The 16197-nt window shown below is 46.3% G+C and overlaps 1 protein-coding gene across 2 annotated transcripts in view; it reads right to left on the bottom strand.

Annotated features, from left to right (window-relative positions):
* Nucleotides 1-16197, bottom strand: part of LOC133372501 (probable glutamate receptor) — a 38199-nt gene that overhangs the window by 7593 nt on the left and 14409 nt on the right. The window contains exons 1-7 of one of the 2 annotated variants that reach the window (XM_061601208.1): nucleotides 16137-16175; nucleotides 12720-12827; nucleotides 6353-6384; nucleotides 5629-5691; nucleotides 3777-3956; nucleotides 1218-1444; nucleotides 602-693 (exon numbers count right to left, since the gene is read on the bottom strand). In XM_061601208.1, coding sequence (XP_061457192.1) covers nucleotides 602-693; nucleotides 1218-1444; nucleotides 3777-3956; nucleotides 5629-5691; nucleotides 6353-6384; nucleotides 12720-12792 — 667 coding nt within the window. In that variant the 5' untranslated portion in view covers nucleotides 12793-12827; nucleotides 16137-16175. Of the gene's footprint in view, nucleotides 1-601; nucleotides 694-1217; nucleotides 1445-3776; nucleotides 3957-5628; nucleotides 5692-6352; nucleotides 6385-12719; nucleotides 12828-16136; nucleotides 16176-16197 lie in introns of those variants that run through there. The other variant, XM_061601207.1, reaches the window with a different exon arrangement.

Raw genomic sequence — 16197 nt, 5'->3', positions numbered from 1 at the left:
TTGGCTCCGCCTCCTGTTTGGGCTCTTTGCCTTCCGCCCCACCACTCCCAATAGGCACCAGCCACGGCAGCCAATAAGGGAGCTCTGCAAGGGAGCTTGTCAAGCGGGCGATGTGGTGTTAGATGTGAGACTCGCTCCTCAAACAGGTCCATGCCCCTTGGGACTCACCAAGCCGAACCTTGCTGAACATAGCCCAACAACCATATTTGGCCTAGAGCAGCCTTTGGGTCCTGAGGTGTTGCTGGACTACAACTCCCATCAGCCCCAGCCAGCATGGCCAACGGGCAGGAATGATGGGAACTGTAGTCCAGCAACATCTGGGGACCCCGAAGGTTGGGAAAGGCTGGTCTAGAGTCTACTAAGGTCTTTGCCATCTATCCAGAGCTGAACCTTTTTTTGGGAGGGGAGTTTGTTAACCAGCTGGCAGACCATAATTAGCGGTGCCCATGGGCTGCATTCAGTTTGTCAGGTCACAATCTATGCCTAGTCAACCTCCGTCCGATTCGAGTCTCCAGATGTTGCTCTAGCGGTAACCCTAAACAGCACCCTTGAGCTTGTCACTCCTAACATCAAAAGGTCACGCCCCTCTGATGCGGCCTACCTTGCAGGGTGAACGCTCCTACTCCAAACCACAGGCTGTTCAGGAATGTGAAGCAAACCTCCTCATTACCATCCCATTCGCGCGGGCTCATTCTAGGAAAAGAAAAAAGCAGAAGTCATTCGCTTCCCCGTTAATGAAAACTGGCTGTTCAAGTGGTTGTTCAGCATTACAGGCAAGGAGGAAAAGGTAGAGCTTAGTATGGATTGCATCCAATGCTAGTCCTACACAGATAGACCCAAAACATCAACAAAGGTGACCAACTTAGATCCATTAATTTCAGTGGGTCTACTCAGACTAGGGTTTACTTATGCTGACATATACATACTACAGTAGATTATCACAGTCAGTCTGTTGCTTCGGTCAACCAGAAAAGAGCCAGTGGTGGCGTAATGGTTAGAGTGTCGGACTAGGACCTGGGAGACCAGGGTTCAAATCCCCACTCAGCCATGAAGCTCTCTGGGTGAGCTTGGGCCAGTCTCAATCTCTCAGCCTAGCCTACCTCACAGGGTTGTTGTGAAGATAAAACGGAGAGGGAGGAGAACTGTGGACACCACCAGGAGCTCCTTGAAGGAAAGATGGGTTATAAATGTAAGGATAAAATAAAGAGAAATTTCACCTGGCAGCAAGGAACAAGCAAAGGCTGGAGAACAGGTAGGCCACAAAGATGCCCGCCCAGGTCTCCTTGCTGAAGGGGGTCAAGAAATGGAAGAGTGAGGCCTCTTCAAGGGCAGAGTCCTTCTCGAGCAAGATCCCAATCCCGGTGTGCAGAAACGGCTGGGTGAAGTCAACAACGTCCTCTCTCACTGATGTAATGGTTAATGGAGCAACAGCCAGGTCCGCTTCCTAACAAGTAAGTAAGATGGTGGGCTCTTTACAGACTTTACACACACAGGGAGACATAGCTCTTTTCTCCATCTCTGGTCCCAGATGACAGGCGTCCATGTCACTATGGATATCTTCCCAAAGCAGAATCACAAGACTGAACAGGGATGCAATGGAGTGAGGATGGTGGACCTCAGGATCTACTTCAGGAACCTAAGATCCACCAACGCATGTGTCATTAGATCCCAAAATATTAGTGTTAGGGAGACTGAAATATATAGGATTGTATCCAAACTTAGTCCTGCTCAGAGTAAACCTATTGGAATTATCAATAGACATAGGTCCATTAATTTTAATGGGTTTACTCTGAGACCACATTTACATGGTACATTTATTGCAGTCCTGGCTTCCCCCAAAGAATCCAGGGAAATGTCATTTGTGAGGGGTGCTGAGAGTTGTTAGGAGATCCCCTTATTCCCCTTACAAGTCCCAGAGTTCTTGGGAGGAGGGACTGATTGTTAAACCACTCTGGGAATTGTAGCTCTATGAGGGGAAGAGGGGTCTCCTAGCAACTCTCAGCACCCTTCACAAATGACACTTCCCAGGATTCTTTGGGGGAAGCCAGGATTGTTTCAGGTGGAATAATAGTGGAATAAATATATCATGTGAATGTGGCCTGAGTAAACTTGGATACAAGCCATAATCCCAGAAGATGATCTAGAAATTGTAAGAAATCTGTTAACAGCAGCCGAAGTCTGCATTGCAAAGGGATACAGAGGGGTGGGGAGAGAGAATGCAATAATGCCCCAACAATATTAGACGGGTTTAACAAACTCTGGTCATCGTAGCAATCATTAAACTAACATATTGCAGGAAAATACAGGATCACTAACCGAGTGGCTTTAAGGAAAGGTGACTTCTGCTCAGGATGCACTGGAATGTCAAGAAAATATCCAGCCATGTAATGTTCAGAGCTTGGGAAAGTTACTTTTTAAACTACAACTCCCATCAGCCCCAGCCAGCATGGCCACTGGATTGGGCTGATGGGAGTTGTAGTTCAAAAAAAGTAATTTTTCCAAGCTCTGGTAATGTTTTTGCATTACTATAATTATGCAAGTGTAATTTGTGTATACGATGAATGTACAACACGGTTTCTTTTAATATTTTTTTTTAAGTGGCTTGGGAACAGAGCCCGATGCAAACTCGCACAGCCAATTTACCTGCAGCACCCCAAGAGCACCCCAACATTGAAAATCCATGCACAAGTCCAAATCTACATCTGTGTTGCTACAGACCAGAGATTCTAATACAAAACCAAAGCAGCCACCAGAATTCAACAAAAAACTCACCAACGGGAACCCATTAATTCTCAAATTTTACGGGCGAGGGGAACTGAGAGATGCGATCTGCTCCTGTGCTTGTCCACAGGCCGTATATTCATATATATTGTCAACCATAGATGAAGATGGAATCAAGCACAGATCCTTTGGTATCCCCCCTTCTCCAAATTTTGTGTTACAATTCCCGGTTCAAAACGTGTGCCTTGAGGTGTATTTTAGATTAACCGGAGTAGGATAAAATGCATATGAAACGTGTACATTGAGACTGAAGCAATACTTTGAAAAATAATGCACCTTTTCATATGTTTGTGTGTGTTTTTAAATTGTAGATTGATGTGGAAACAGGACAGACATACAACATCTGTCCCTATTTTTACTTGCAGTGGTTAAGCTGCAGTCACCCAGAGTCAGAAACTCAGAGGTCTCTACTAATGGATCCTTGATCTTGCTTTGGTCAACGCCAGCTGTTGACTCAATGGGCCAAGCCATATTTGCACCATGCATTTAAAGCATTCTTATACCACTTTAAACATTTATGGCTTCCTCCCCCTAAAAAAAAAAAGAATCCTGGAACTGTAGTTTGTTAAGGGTGCCAAATGTTAGGAGACCCCTTATTCCTCTCACAGAGTGACAATTCCCAGAGCGGTTTAACAAGCAATCCCTTTTTGAGGGAACTCTGAGAATTGTAGTTCAGTGGGAGGGGAATAGGGGGTCCCCTAACAACCCTCAGCACTCTTAACAAACTACAGTTCCCAGGATTCTTTGGGGGAAGCCATGTCTTAAACTGGTATAAGAGTGCTTTAAATATATGGTACAAATTAACAACGAATTGTTAATTCACCTTGAGTGTTATGCATTCAACCCATCCCCAAAGGCATTCTGCCTATTGAAATTGCTAAGAAATCTATTCCCCGTGGGAGATTTTTTTTTTTTTGTAACATGCCACAATTAGTCACACACAACACATCCATACAAAACGAGTTTGAGGAAGGTTCATTCGGGAGACAGCTTACCTTTCCCACAACCTCTCCGATCATCCCAGACCAGTTCCCATTGGGACTCAACGCTCCGTATTTGCCATCCTTCACGACGCCCACCTTGTATTTGAAGTGCACCATTCTGGACAGCTTCTCCAGCAGGTCGATGCAATAGCCCTCGAGCTCCGTCCCTCTGGCCATCACATAGGGGTCTTCCTATGGGCAAGGCAAGGGAAACTAGCTAAGAACCACCAAAGATCGCAGACAGAGCTTCATGGGGTCAACCTGTCCTCACCTGCTTGCTAGGTGGTGCCACCTTTTCATCTGGCCATCAACAAAGGAATTCGATCGACGGCTACTAGCCACAATAGCTATGTTCTGCCTCCACTGTCGGAGGCAATATGTTCCCGAATACCAGTTGCTGGAAACTGCCGGGTTGCTGCTGTGGTCAGATCCTGCTTTGGGGCTTCCCATAGGCATCTGGTTGGCTACCATGGGAATCATATGTGGGACTAGATAGGCCACTGGCCTGATCCAGCAATCTTATGTTAAATAATTTTACGGCATGGATTTCTACTCAGTACAAGGCAGCTTCTGGGTTACACAAAGTTTCATAAACCACTCTATTGTTTATGGTCAATGACCAGTTTCATAAATCATAGAACAGCAGAGTTGGAAGGGGGCTATGAGACCATCGACTTCCACCCCTTGCTCAGTGAACATACAAGATAATGTTATATATAGTTCATCCCTAGCACTCCTCAGATGCAACTAATTACATACCAAATACCATATGACTTTGCTGAGCCAAAGGTAACACATGATCCCATGATATCTTTAAATGTAGCATTTTACCCCAGGGCTGCCTATGTAACAGCCAACCAACAACCACAACATAGAAACATACTGTTGGTTCTCTATGCACAGGATCTGCTCCCACGTGTGCCAGTGATGATTTATCAGCTTCTCGGAGTAATTCAGATGACTCAGAGGTGGATGGCAATAATTCAGATTGTAACTCCGCGAGGGCTACGGCTGACAGCTGCCGGAAAAGCTAAGATGGAACACTTCCCCACTGGTTTTCATCGAAATTTTACTGGGTAGAAACTTTCCAATCACATCTTGAGAGAAAGAGTCCTGCTAAGAAACTTGGTGGTGGTTGTTTGGTACTGTCATCATATGAAGAGTACTGATGCTGGAGCCGGTCCATCTAGTCTGGCATCCTGTTCATCCACAGTGGCCAACCAGATGCCTTCATGGGAAGCCCAAAAGGAGTGCAAGAGCTCTCTCCTGACTTAGGATTCCCCTGTGAGGGAAGGAGATTCCTGAGATGCCCTCTTCCCAAGCTGTTTGCATTTCAAAATGGCCACTGCGCATAAGCCAACCCCATGATGGCAGAAATATGTACTGAACACCATCGGCTCTTTCAGGCCCAAGGTGTACCCTAACCCTAACCTGTAACATCAAGCACATTTTTATTTTTTTTTCTACAGTATATGTTATTCTTGTGGACATAGAAAAGCCCTCCTGGATCACACCAAAGGCCCATCTACTCCAGCATCCTGTTCTCACAGTGGCCAACCAGATGTTTTTAAGAAACCCAATAGCAGGACCTGAGCGCAGAGTCAGACCGTTGGCCCACCTAGCTCAGTATTGCTTCCACTGACTGGCAGCAGCTCTGCAGAGTTTTAGACTGGGATCTTTCCCAGCCTCACCTGGAGATGCCGGGAATCGAACCTGGGGCCTCTTGCATGCAAAACAGATGTGCTACCCCTGAGCTGTGGCCACTTTTGGAACTCATGGAGTCCTACATTCAACACTGCAAAGAGGGCAGCTTTACTCAACAATTGGCCCATTCCTGCAAGGAAAAGTGCTGCAACGGCCTTACCAGGATGGTTGTGACGTACACAGTTGGCCAGTCCTTTCCCCCTTCTCCAACAGAGTCAGAGTCCTGTGAATGAAACATTTATTTATTAAATATATATATATCATAGAATCACAGGATCATAGAGTTGGAAAGGGCCTACAAGGCCATCGAGTCCAACCCCCTGCTCAATGCAGGAATCCAACTTAAAGCATCCCTGACGGGTGGCTGTTCAGCTGCCTCTTGAAGGCCTCCAGGGTTGGAGAGCCCATCACCTTCCAAGGTGATTGGTTCCATTGTCTAGCAGTTAAGAAGTTTTCCCTGATGTTCGGCCGGGATATGTATATATATTTCTTGGCCGCTTTCTGGACATAAGCCTCTCGAGTCAACAAATAATATGAACGGACAGTTGCAAGTCCACTGAATTTAGTAAGCTCCATGCAGCTGAACTGTGAAGAATGCTATAGACACAGAGACAGGCACCACTATTCAAAAGCTCCAAGATCAGGATGCAAACCACTTTAAAGGACTTTGGGAGGCATTCAATGCTAGTCTGACTTGGAGTAGACCCACTGAAGTTAATACACTTAGGCACAACACGACTATGGCCATCAACTCCTACTTACGTTCCTGTTTCTGTGAGTACCTTTGCACAAATGCCGTGATCTAGCTTGGCACTGAACTTTGCCCATCAAAATTGCTCTTAACTCCAAACCATCCACATGCATCCAGAGTGGCAGACACTTACCCTACTGATAGAATCCCCATCCTCAGTAGCACCTGAAAATTTAAAGAAAAAGAAACAAAAATGTGAATTATGATGCTGTTGCAACCATCGTTGGGGGTCTACCATTCTGCAGCTCACAGGTTTTCCCGAGTTCTGTAGTCCCTTACAAACCTACAGAACAGATACTACAGTGAAGTGGAGATTACCAAGGCATGTGTGAGTTTCTGCAAGACCTGCTCCCTGCATTTCTGGCTGATTTCCACCTGGCCTGGAAGGGCAGGGCCCTGTCTTTTTCCAGCTACAAAAGCAGCAACTGCTGAAAGGGCCAGAGACCATCTACCTGTGTGAGTTTCTGCAAGACCTGCTCCCTGCATTTCTGGCTGATTTCCACCTGGCCTGGAAGGGCAGGGCCCTGTCTTTTTCCAGCTACAAAAGCAGCAACTGCTGAAAGGGCCAGAGACCATCTACCTGTGTGAGTTTCTGCAAGACCTGCTCCCTGCATTTCTGGCTGATTTCCACCTGGCCTGGAAGGGCAGGGCCCTGTCTTTTTCCAGCTACAAAAGCAGCAACTGCTGAAGGGGCCAGAGACCATCTACCTGTGTGAGTTTCTGCAAGACCTGCTCCCTGCATTTCTGGCTGATTTCCAGCTGGCCTGGAGGGGTGGGGCCCTGTCTCTCTCCAGCTACAAAAGCAGCAACTGCTGAAGGGGCCAGAGACCATCTACCTGTGTGAGTTTCTGCAAGACCTGCTCCCTGCATTTCTGGCTGATTTCCACCTGGCCTGGAAGGGTGGGGCCCTGTCTCTCTCCAGCTACAAAAGCAGCAGCTGCTGAAGGGGCCAGAGACCATCTACCTGTGTGAGTTTCTGCAAGACCTGCTCCCTGCATTTCTGGCTGATTTCCACCTGGCCTGGAAGGGCAGGGCCCTGTCTCTTTCCAGCTACAAAAGCAGCAACGGCTGAAGGGGCCAGAGACCATCTACCTGTGTGAGTTTCTGCAAGACCTGCTCCCTGCATTTCTGGCTGATTTCCACCTGGCCTGGAAGGGCAGGGCCCTGTCTTTTTCCAGCTACAAAAGCAGCAACGGCTGAAGGGGCCAGAGACCATCTACCTGTGTGAGTTTCTGCAAGACCTGCTCCCTGCATTTCTGGCTGATTTCCACCTGGCCTGGAAGGGTGGGGCCCTGTCTCTCTCCAGCTACAAAAGCAGCAACTGCTGAAGGGGCCAGAGACCATCTACCTGTGTGAGTTTCTGCAAGACCTGCTCCCTGCATTTCTGGCTGATTTCCACCTGGCCTGGAAGGGTGGGGCCCTGTCTCTTTCCAGCTACAAAAGCAGCAACTGCTGAAGGGGCCAGAGACCGTGTGTGTGTATGCGTGCGTGAACCTGCTGCTCGGGATGTCTATAGACTACTGGGGTTTTGTTTTGTATTATATGTTATATTTTACTCTATGTTATATTTTAGTCTATGTACGCCGCCTAGAGTGGCCGTTAATTCGGCCAGATAGGCAGCCTAGAAATAAAATTTTATTATTATTATTATTTATGTGGCCCTTGGTCAGTTCCCCAGAAGAGGATGCGGTCCCCGGGGCTAAAAGCAAAGGTGCCATACCTTTGGGTCTAGGAGAATCAAAACACCAGCCTGCTTGGCAGAGATATGCAGATGTTCCAGACTCCTGGGCACTGGAAATCTCTCTCATTCACCTCCCCAATCTCTCTTTTTAGACTGTTTATAGAAAAGGTTCATCAATTTTGCCTCCCTTGTCTTGGACTAAACCTCTAAATTATCCCTTGACAAAAGGGGCTTTTTCTCGCACCACGGCAGCTCTCCATGGAGTTGCAGAATGGCTCAAAAGAAACGTCTTGTTCCCTTTCAGCCTCCGCTCGTAGGAGCCAGCAGGAGTTCTTTCGGCTTCTTTTTCGAAGACCTGCCCCAGAGCCTTGGGAGGAAACAAGTGGTTTCATTGAGCCTTCAGCAGCCCCCGCTGCGGGCACAGGACGGGTACCACTCAAAGCTCCATTATACCAACAACAACAAAAAAGCTCTCCCAGCTTAAAAATAAAAAAAATAAAAAGGCAGACTCCTGAAAGGGGACCGTAAATAATTGCACGGCAGGAGCAGCCCAAAGTTCTCAGCAGCGACACTTGTACAGCACCCAAATCCGACGCTGACCATTTTGTTAGACTCCTGAAACAACGACCGTGAAAAAAGAAGGCGCAAGGTAGGATGTGTGAGGTGAAACCCCAAAGCGGAGGCCGACAGAGCAGAATGTCCCATCGCTTTCTCAGGGCCTAATATGAAATGATGAGAACATCCAATAGGCCCTTCTGTGTGTCATAGGGCATAGCCTATCAGGGAGTTAGGTCTGATAAGTCATAGCCTATTAGGTTGCTGTACACAAGCAGATAATGGAGGTGCTATTAATTTAGGGCAGCCGTTTGTCCTATTTCACAGAGGACTGTCTTGCAAAAGGGAAAGGCTGTACTCAGTGGTGCAGCATCTGTTTTGCATGCTGAAGGTCCCAGGCATCTCCAGATAGGACTGAGAGAGATGTTGTTCTGAAACTCGAGAGAGCCAGTTAGGGTGTACAATTCTGAGCTAGCTGGACCTATAGTCTTACTCCGTATAAGGCAGCTTCCTATGTATTTGAAAGTACAAGATAAAGGACTCTTAAGAAGAGATCTCCAGGGCCATGGTTGCCCATCAACAGCAAGACTGAGCAGTCACCTCCCCACAGCTTAACCCACTAGGAGAGATGTATTTAAACTATAGTCCATTTCTAAATTTGCAACTATACATATGAACGAACTCATGCAAATGTTATGCAAATCTGTGCTCTCTTTTGTTCTGATTTTTGGCAAAGCTTAAACGGCCACCCTAGAGTCCTTCCCAGATGAGAGCTCTCTCTCTCAGCCTGATGCCAAATCAGAACCTCCCTTGTACCAGGTCAGGCCACTGGGACTGGCCCATCAATATTATCTACTTGACTGATAGCATTTCTCTAGGGTTTCATCTGGGGATGCCGGGATTGAATCTGGAACCTTTTGCATGCAAGATGCATGTTCTACCACTCAGCTAGTTGTCAGCTCCTGAATGACATCAAGGCCCATTCACCCACCAGCACATACATGTTTGTTTGTTTGTTTATTACATTTATATACCGTCCCATAGCCAAAGCTCTCTGGGCGGTTGAATGATTGAATTATTACAGAGCAAAACATAGCCAGGCCAGTATGATGCAGCCAATCTGGTTCAAGCAATAGGCTGTCCAAGGTTCTAGACTGGGGTCCTTCAAGTGGTTGAGCCTTTCTGCATTCCAAACAGATGCTCTGCCCCTGAGCTACAGCTGTGAGTCAGACCACTACTTCATCTAGTACTGTCTACACTGACCGGCAGCAGCTCTCCAGCATTCCACGCAGAAGTCTCTCCCAGCCCTACCTGGAGATGCCAGGGATTGAACCTGAGACCTTCTGCATGCAAAGCAGGCACTCTACCATTGAACTACAACCTTCACCCTACTTTATTCCAAGGCAGAGCATTGGTCCATCTAGCTCAGTACTGTCTACCCTGACTGGCAGCAGCTGTCCAGCATTTCAGGCAGGAGGACCTCCCAGCCTTACCTGAAGATGCTGAGGATTGAAACTGGGACTTCTGCATGCAAAACAGATGCTCTACCAACTGAACTACGGCCTTTCCTCAGTGTCCCATTCTCTCTGTCCTCATCCTGGCAGAATTCCAGCACCCTCCCTTCAAAGTTTTTTGGCAAATGCCATCAATCAAGGGGGGAACTCAACTGTGAAGCAAATTCTCAAGTCAAGCATCAAAAACAAGTATTTTGGCAAATGGGGATGTTGGGGGGGGAACAGCCTTTAGATTCTGAGAAAAACACAAATTAAGTCAGGCTTTACCCATATTTTGTTTTGATTCCCCCCCCCGAAAGTTCAAACTTCCCAGAGATTTAAAAACAAAAAAACAGCGAGACTGCCAATTATGAAAATTTCCTGGAGAACAGCTAGATCAAAGAAAAAAGACGCTGCACGATTTCCCCTTCAACCAAGTTAGGATAAGCTTTGCAAAACCTCGGTAAATCAAAGCCCACTCTCTCAGGGGTGGCAGGGAAGTTAATAAAGGTAATTTTGTTAAGCTGGGCTGCTCAACAGAGTTATTGTAATCAGATTTTAACAAACGCACACACGCACACAGCTTCTCTCTCAGCAAGTCAAGCAAGACTTTAGATTCAAATTTACGAATGGACTGATTAAGGTCAATCTTCAATGTAGTGTTCAGACCTTAAAGCACAATACAGACTTCTTAACCCTGTGAGACAGGTTAGGCTGAGAGACTGCTCTGGCCCAAGGCCACCAAGTGAGCTTCATGGCTGAGTGGGGATTTGAACCTGGGTCTCCCAGGTCCCAGTCCAGCACTCCAAGATCTACACCACACACAGATATTCATTCTTTTCTGTTCTTTTTTCTACTACGGGCATAGTTATACTCTGGAATCTGCTCCCACGAGAGGCAGTGCTGGCACCAACTTGGAGGGCTTTACAAGAAGATGAGGCAGATTCATGGCTACTGTTCATGATGGCTGTTCTCTGCCATCACAGTCAGAGGCAGCATGCTTCTGAACACCAGTTGCCAGAAGCCGCAGGAGGGGAGAGTCCTCTTGCGCTCAGGTCCTGCTTGCGGGCATCCCATAATGGGCATCTGCTTGGCCACTGTGAGAACAGGATGCTGGACTAGATGGGCCACTGGCCTGTTCCAGCAGGGGTCTTCTTATGTTCTTGTCTTCAAGGGCAGGCCCACATCGAACACATTGCAGTAGTCTAATCTGGAAGTCGTCAGAGTACAGTGTGCATGCAGAATTATCACATGCTGTTTTTACTATTTGCATTTACTAGCAGTGCTCTTGCGCTCAGGTCCTGCTTGTGGGCTTCCCACAGACATCTGGTTGGCCACTGTGAGAACAGGATGCTGGATAAGATGGGCCACTGGCCCGATCCAGCAGGCTGCTCTTATGGGGAACATTCAAGTGTACAATCCTCCACCTTCCCCCTTCTCTTTTTTTTTAGTCTCAAATCCCCTGCCAATAAATTTCACTGGGTGACCGTGAGATCAAATACAAAATGAGCAAAAGGAGGATTGTTGGAATGCTAACAAGTTTAACGGCATCATGTGTGACGGGGAATGCAACATTTCCCAAGCTGCTTTTTAAAAAAATGCATTGCCACAGCATACAGCTGGCTCCCAATGAAAGGTCTTAGTCAATTCATTGCACAACTTTTAATGAGGTGATCGACTGAATGTGCATTTATTCGTTTAATGTAAGAACAATTGTCCCAACACTTACAAAATACGTTCCTAAGTCAAGCCATTGGTCCAACTAGCTCAGTATCTGCTCTGACTGGCAGCAGCTCTCCAGGATTTCAGACAGGAGGCCTCCTTCCAGCCCTACATGGAGATGCTGGGGATGGAACTGGGGCCTCTTGAACGCCCAGCAGATGCTCTCCTGCTGAGCTAGGGCCTTCCCCACAAAGCACACCAGTTGCTGAATTTTGCACTCACGCCCTGCTTGGGAACACAGTGCTGAACAGGCCAGCCTTCCACAGCTTAGTGCCTTCCAGATGTTGCTGGACTACAACTCCCATCATCCAGGTTGGGACAGGCTGGTCTATTCATTGGCAGCGACTCTACAGAATATGAGGCAGACAAAACTCTTCCCACCACTTATCCTTTTCCCTAGATACACCAGGAATCTGACAAGGTTAACTTGTGTTGCACCTCTTACATTACAGTTCATCCCATATCGCTTTCCCCATCTTCTTGAGGACTAGTCTGACTACCGGCAGTTCTCTGGGGACTCAGAAGGATCCCCTAACACACACCCCTCCAATAAACCCCTGCTACCCTCCTGGCCTGGACATTGTCATCAGCTCCGCTCCTAGATCTGATCTGGCGTGGGGAAGGGAGGTGGCCCCTCTTTATAAGGGCACCCAGAACCGCCACTGACATGAGCGAGGAGCTGCTGCTTTTAAATGCGCTGTAAGAATAGCAACATAACAACTTGTGCTTGAGCTTGCTTTACCCTCTTCCCTCACCTTCCTTTTTTCCTTGTGTGACATGTCTTTTTAGATTTGTCAGCCAGAAGGGCAGAGACTGTCTCAAATCCAGTCAATTCCATCCAGAATTTTGTGTAAGCTGCTCTGAAGGCCTTTTTTGGCTAAAGGGCAAGGTATAAATGCTGCAAATAAATTATCTTTCAATTTGGTTTTGCTTTTAAATTGGAGATGCAAGAGAGCAAACCTGCAACTTTCTGCCGGCAAAGGAGGTGATCTTCCCACTGAGCTCTTCCACCCACGTTATAGAATGAAGGAAGAGATTCCTTTTCTCACCTGTCCAGTTCGGTGCTCCCAGCAAAAGCAAAGCGTGGAACACACGAAAGGTGACCTGGAGAACTTTGTCCATCAGCGCAATGTTGCCACTGCCAGCAAGGGAAGTCCCTGTGGGAGTAAAACACAAAGCAGGTTGTTGGTATTTCTTGCACACATCCAGGTTATATCTGTTTGTGCAGGGAAAAGATGGGACTGTGCCACTTCTGGATACAAGCAGGGGAATTGCAGTCATCACTGCATGGTAAGCAAGCACCAAGGAATATGGTTCTGGCCTTAGCTCTCTCCCCGATGCTAGCTTTCTCAATGCAGGGTTTTGTGTCTCTGTGTTATTTGGTTAACGTTCAGGGAACATATGGGAATATTAATAGATTCTGAAATCACAGAATCATAGAATAGTAGAGTTTGAAAGGGCCTATAAAGCCATCAACTCAACCCTCTGCTCAGTGCAGGAATCCAACTTAAAGCATATTCAACAGGTGGCTTTCCAGCTGCCTCTAGTGTTGGAAAGCCCACCACCTCCTTAGGTCATGGGCTCCATTGTTGTACCGCTCTAAGACTTAGGAAGTTTTTCCTGATGTTCAGTCGAAATCTGGCTTCCTGAAACTTGAGCCCATTATTCCGTGTCCTGCACTCTGGGACGATCGAGATGAGATCCCGACCCTCCTCTGCGTGACAACCTTTCAAGTACTTGAACAGTACTATCATAACTCCCTTCAGTCTCCTTTTCTCATGGCTAAACATGCCCAGTTCTTTCTGGCTCTCCTCAAGGGGATTTGTTTCCAGTCCCGTGATCATCCTCTTTGCCCTCCTCTGATTGTCTGCATCCCTTTCAAAGTGAGATGTCGGGAACTGGGCACAGTAAATATGAGGCCTAACCAGTGCTGAATAGAGGGGAACTAGTACTTCACACGATTTGGAAACTATACTTCTGTTAATGCAGCTTAAAATAGCATTTGCCTTTTTTGCAGTCATATCACACTGTTGGCTCATATTCAGCTTGTGATCGACAACACTCCCAAGATCCTTCTCGCATATAGTATTGCTGAGCCAAGTATCCCCCGTCTCATAACTGTGCATTTGGTTTCTTTTTCCTAGGTGTAGAACTCTGCACTTACCCCTGTTAAATTTCATTCTGTTGTTTTCAACCCAGTGCTCCAGCCTATCAAGATCCTTTTGATGTTGATGAAGTCATGCAGGCCTGTGCTACCTGATCTTTCTCCTAAACATGTGGATCACTCTGAGGAAGTGTCACAGCAATACAAACTGATCCCACTGTTTTATATATGCATTTAAAAAGTCCTCATGAAAATTCATCAACATTTTAGTCTGAATTTCTCCTAATCTACACATTTTGGCAAAGCAATTTTTCCCTGGTATTTTTTGTATGCCATGTTCACTAACACATGCATTCTTACACACACACTTTAACCTAGTGATATGCTTTTTTTTTCACACGCCCGTTACTTGGCTAGAAAACGTCATTGCAAAATCTGGAGAAGAGTAAACTTTGAAGGGCAGCTATGTTACAGTTTGCATATTGTTTCAGAAAGGGCAAATTAGGTAGGCTCACTTTTAAAGGCAAACTGAATAGAATTTCTCCCCCATCCATAGGCAGAGGGGAAGAAAGTCTATCCGGTATGAGAAATTTCAGAGGTCTTTAAATAATAAGAGGTAAGCAGAATGTGTGTAAACTCCAGCATAATGATAGCTCCCTGGGGTATTCCAGAATATAGAGAGATGAAATCTCTGCGGAGGTTCTATGAGCCTTAATCAATACTCAAAATCCCTTAGAGAATTCCCCTTGGCGTATTGCATTTGGTCTCCTTCGGTAATGACTTTGGTCACCTCTGCTGATACCTGGAGACCAAATTAAGCAAGCATCTACAGACAGACTGCAGTCCTATAGTATACATCCACCAGGTATTGCACTCCGTCGACCCAAGATAGATTCAAGCATCCATTTGACAACCTGCATGTGAAGGCACTTGTAGATGACTTATTTATTGTGCACTCATCTCTGATTTGTTTGTGGAGAGATTAGACAATGACCTCATCTGCACTATACATTTTAACAGTCCAAACCTGTAAACCGCCCAGAGAGCTTTGGCTATGGGGCGGTATATAAATTTAATAAATAAATAAATAAACCAGCGTTGTACCACATTAAACAGTGGTGGCTTCCCCCAAAGAATCCTGGGCACTGTTAAGGATGCTGAGAGTTGCTGGGAGACCCTTATTCCATTCATAGCACTACAATTCCCAGAGTTCCCTGGGAAGAGGGGCTAAGTGTTAAACCAATCTGGGAGTTGTAGCTCTGTGTGGGGAACAGAAGCATGCTAAGAGCTCTTAGCACTGTTAACAAACTACAGTTCCCAGGGTTCTTTGGGGGAAGGCAGGACTATTTAAAGTGGTACGATGATGCTTTCAATGTATAGTGCAATGGGGCCAATGCTGGCTGTTTAATGATAATCTATTCTGGGTTGTTTGCAGGGGTGTTAGATGCTGTTGCAACAAAGCAAGCCTTTGCCTGCATTTTCCCATCATTTTTCTTTTTTGCAAAAAGTTCGGTTTTGGAAAATGGGGGGGAGCAAAGCGGGTTTGTTATGCAGGACTTCCCAACCCTCTATAATCGTGCAAACTGAATTGGCGGGTATGCAATTGAATCCCACCTGAAAATGACAGTTTGGAAGCTCCCTGAGTCTGCCTTGATGTACATCCAAACTCCCTTCCAAGTATGCCTTGTCTCAGATGCACCTTTTTAAAAATGGAAACTTATTATTCTTAAAGCTCAGATCAGAAAGAATGAAGACTAGGGATGGAAGGATCTGTCTGTTTTGATTCTCTCAGCTCCTCACTTTTCTGCAGCAGTTTGGCATTTTGTTTTTTGAAAAAAAATCCTCATGAAAATCCTCCAGCATTTTAGTGCGAATTTCTCCTAATAAACCGTATTTGCATGCCATTTTGACTAATGTACATTTTTGCAAGCAATTTCTCCTAACGTAATGCATTCTGTATGCTATTTTCACCCACATATTCACTTCTATGCACGCTTTCCCCTAATCAATGCATTTTTGTAAACATTGTGAGTTGGGGAACAGCACTGCAAAATTCGGATAAGTGCGAATCTCAAACTGCATTTCGGTTCTTGTATTGTTTCGGGAAGTGCCAATTTGATAAATTTGCTTTCAATATGTCTTTCTCCCCCATCTCTAGTGCAAGCAAACTCTAGGTCCCTCCTCCCAGAGAAAGAGTTGTGGGGAAGGAAGAGGGAGATTTGCCAGACGGAAAGAGATCTTACTATTCCTAAGTCCACAGCATCTGGTGCTGAAAAGTGTGCAAAAGAAAATTGCATCCAGAGAGGAAAGAAAATGAAGGGGTGATAGAGGGGGAAAGTTAACGTAGGATAATCACACTTACAGGTGGCGACTCCTTTCGGCTTGGGAAGGACAGCTCTTCGGTAACGGCTGCAGCACAAGCA

Source organism: Rhineura floridana, chromosome 18 (assembly GCF_030035675.1).
Source record: "Rhineura floridana isolate rRhiFlo1 chromosome 18, rRhiFlo1.hap2, whole genome shotgun sequence".
Lineage (NCBI taxonomy): Eukaryota > Metazoa > Chordata > Lepidosauria > Squamata > Rhineuridae > Rhineura > Rhineura floridana.
The sequence above is the reverse complement of the archived record's forward strand: the minus strand, read 5'-3'. Positions and strand labels throughout refer to the sequence as shown.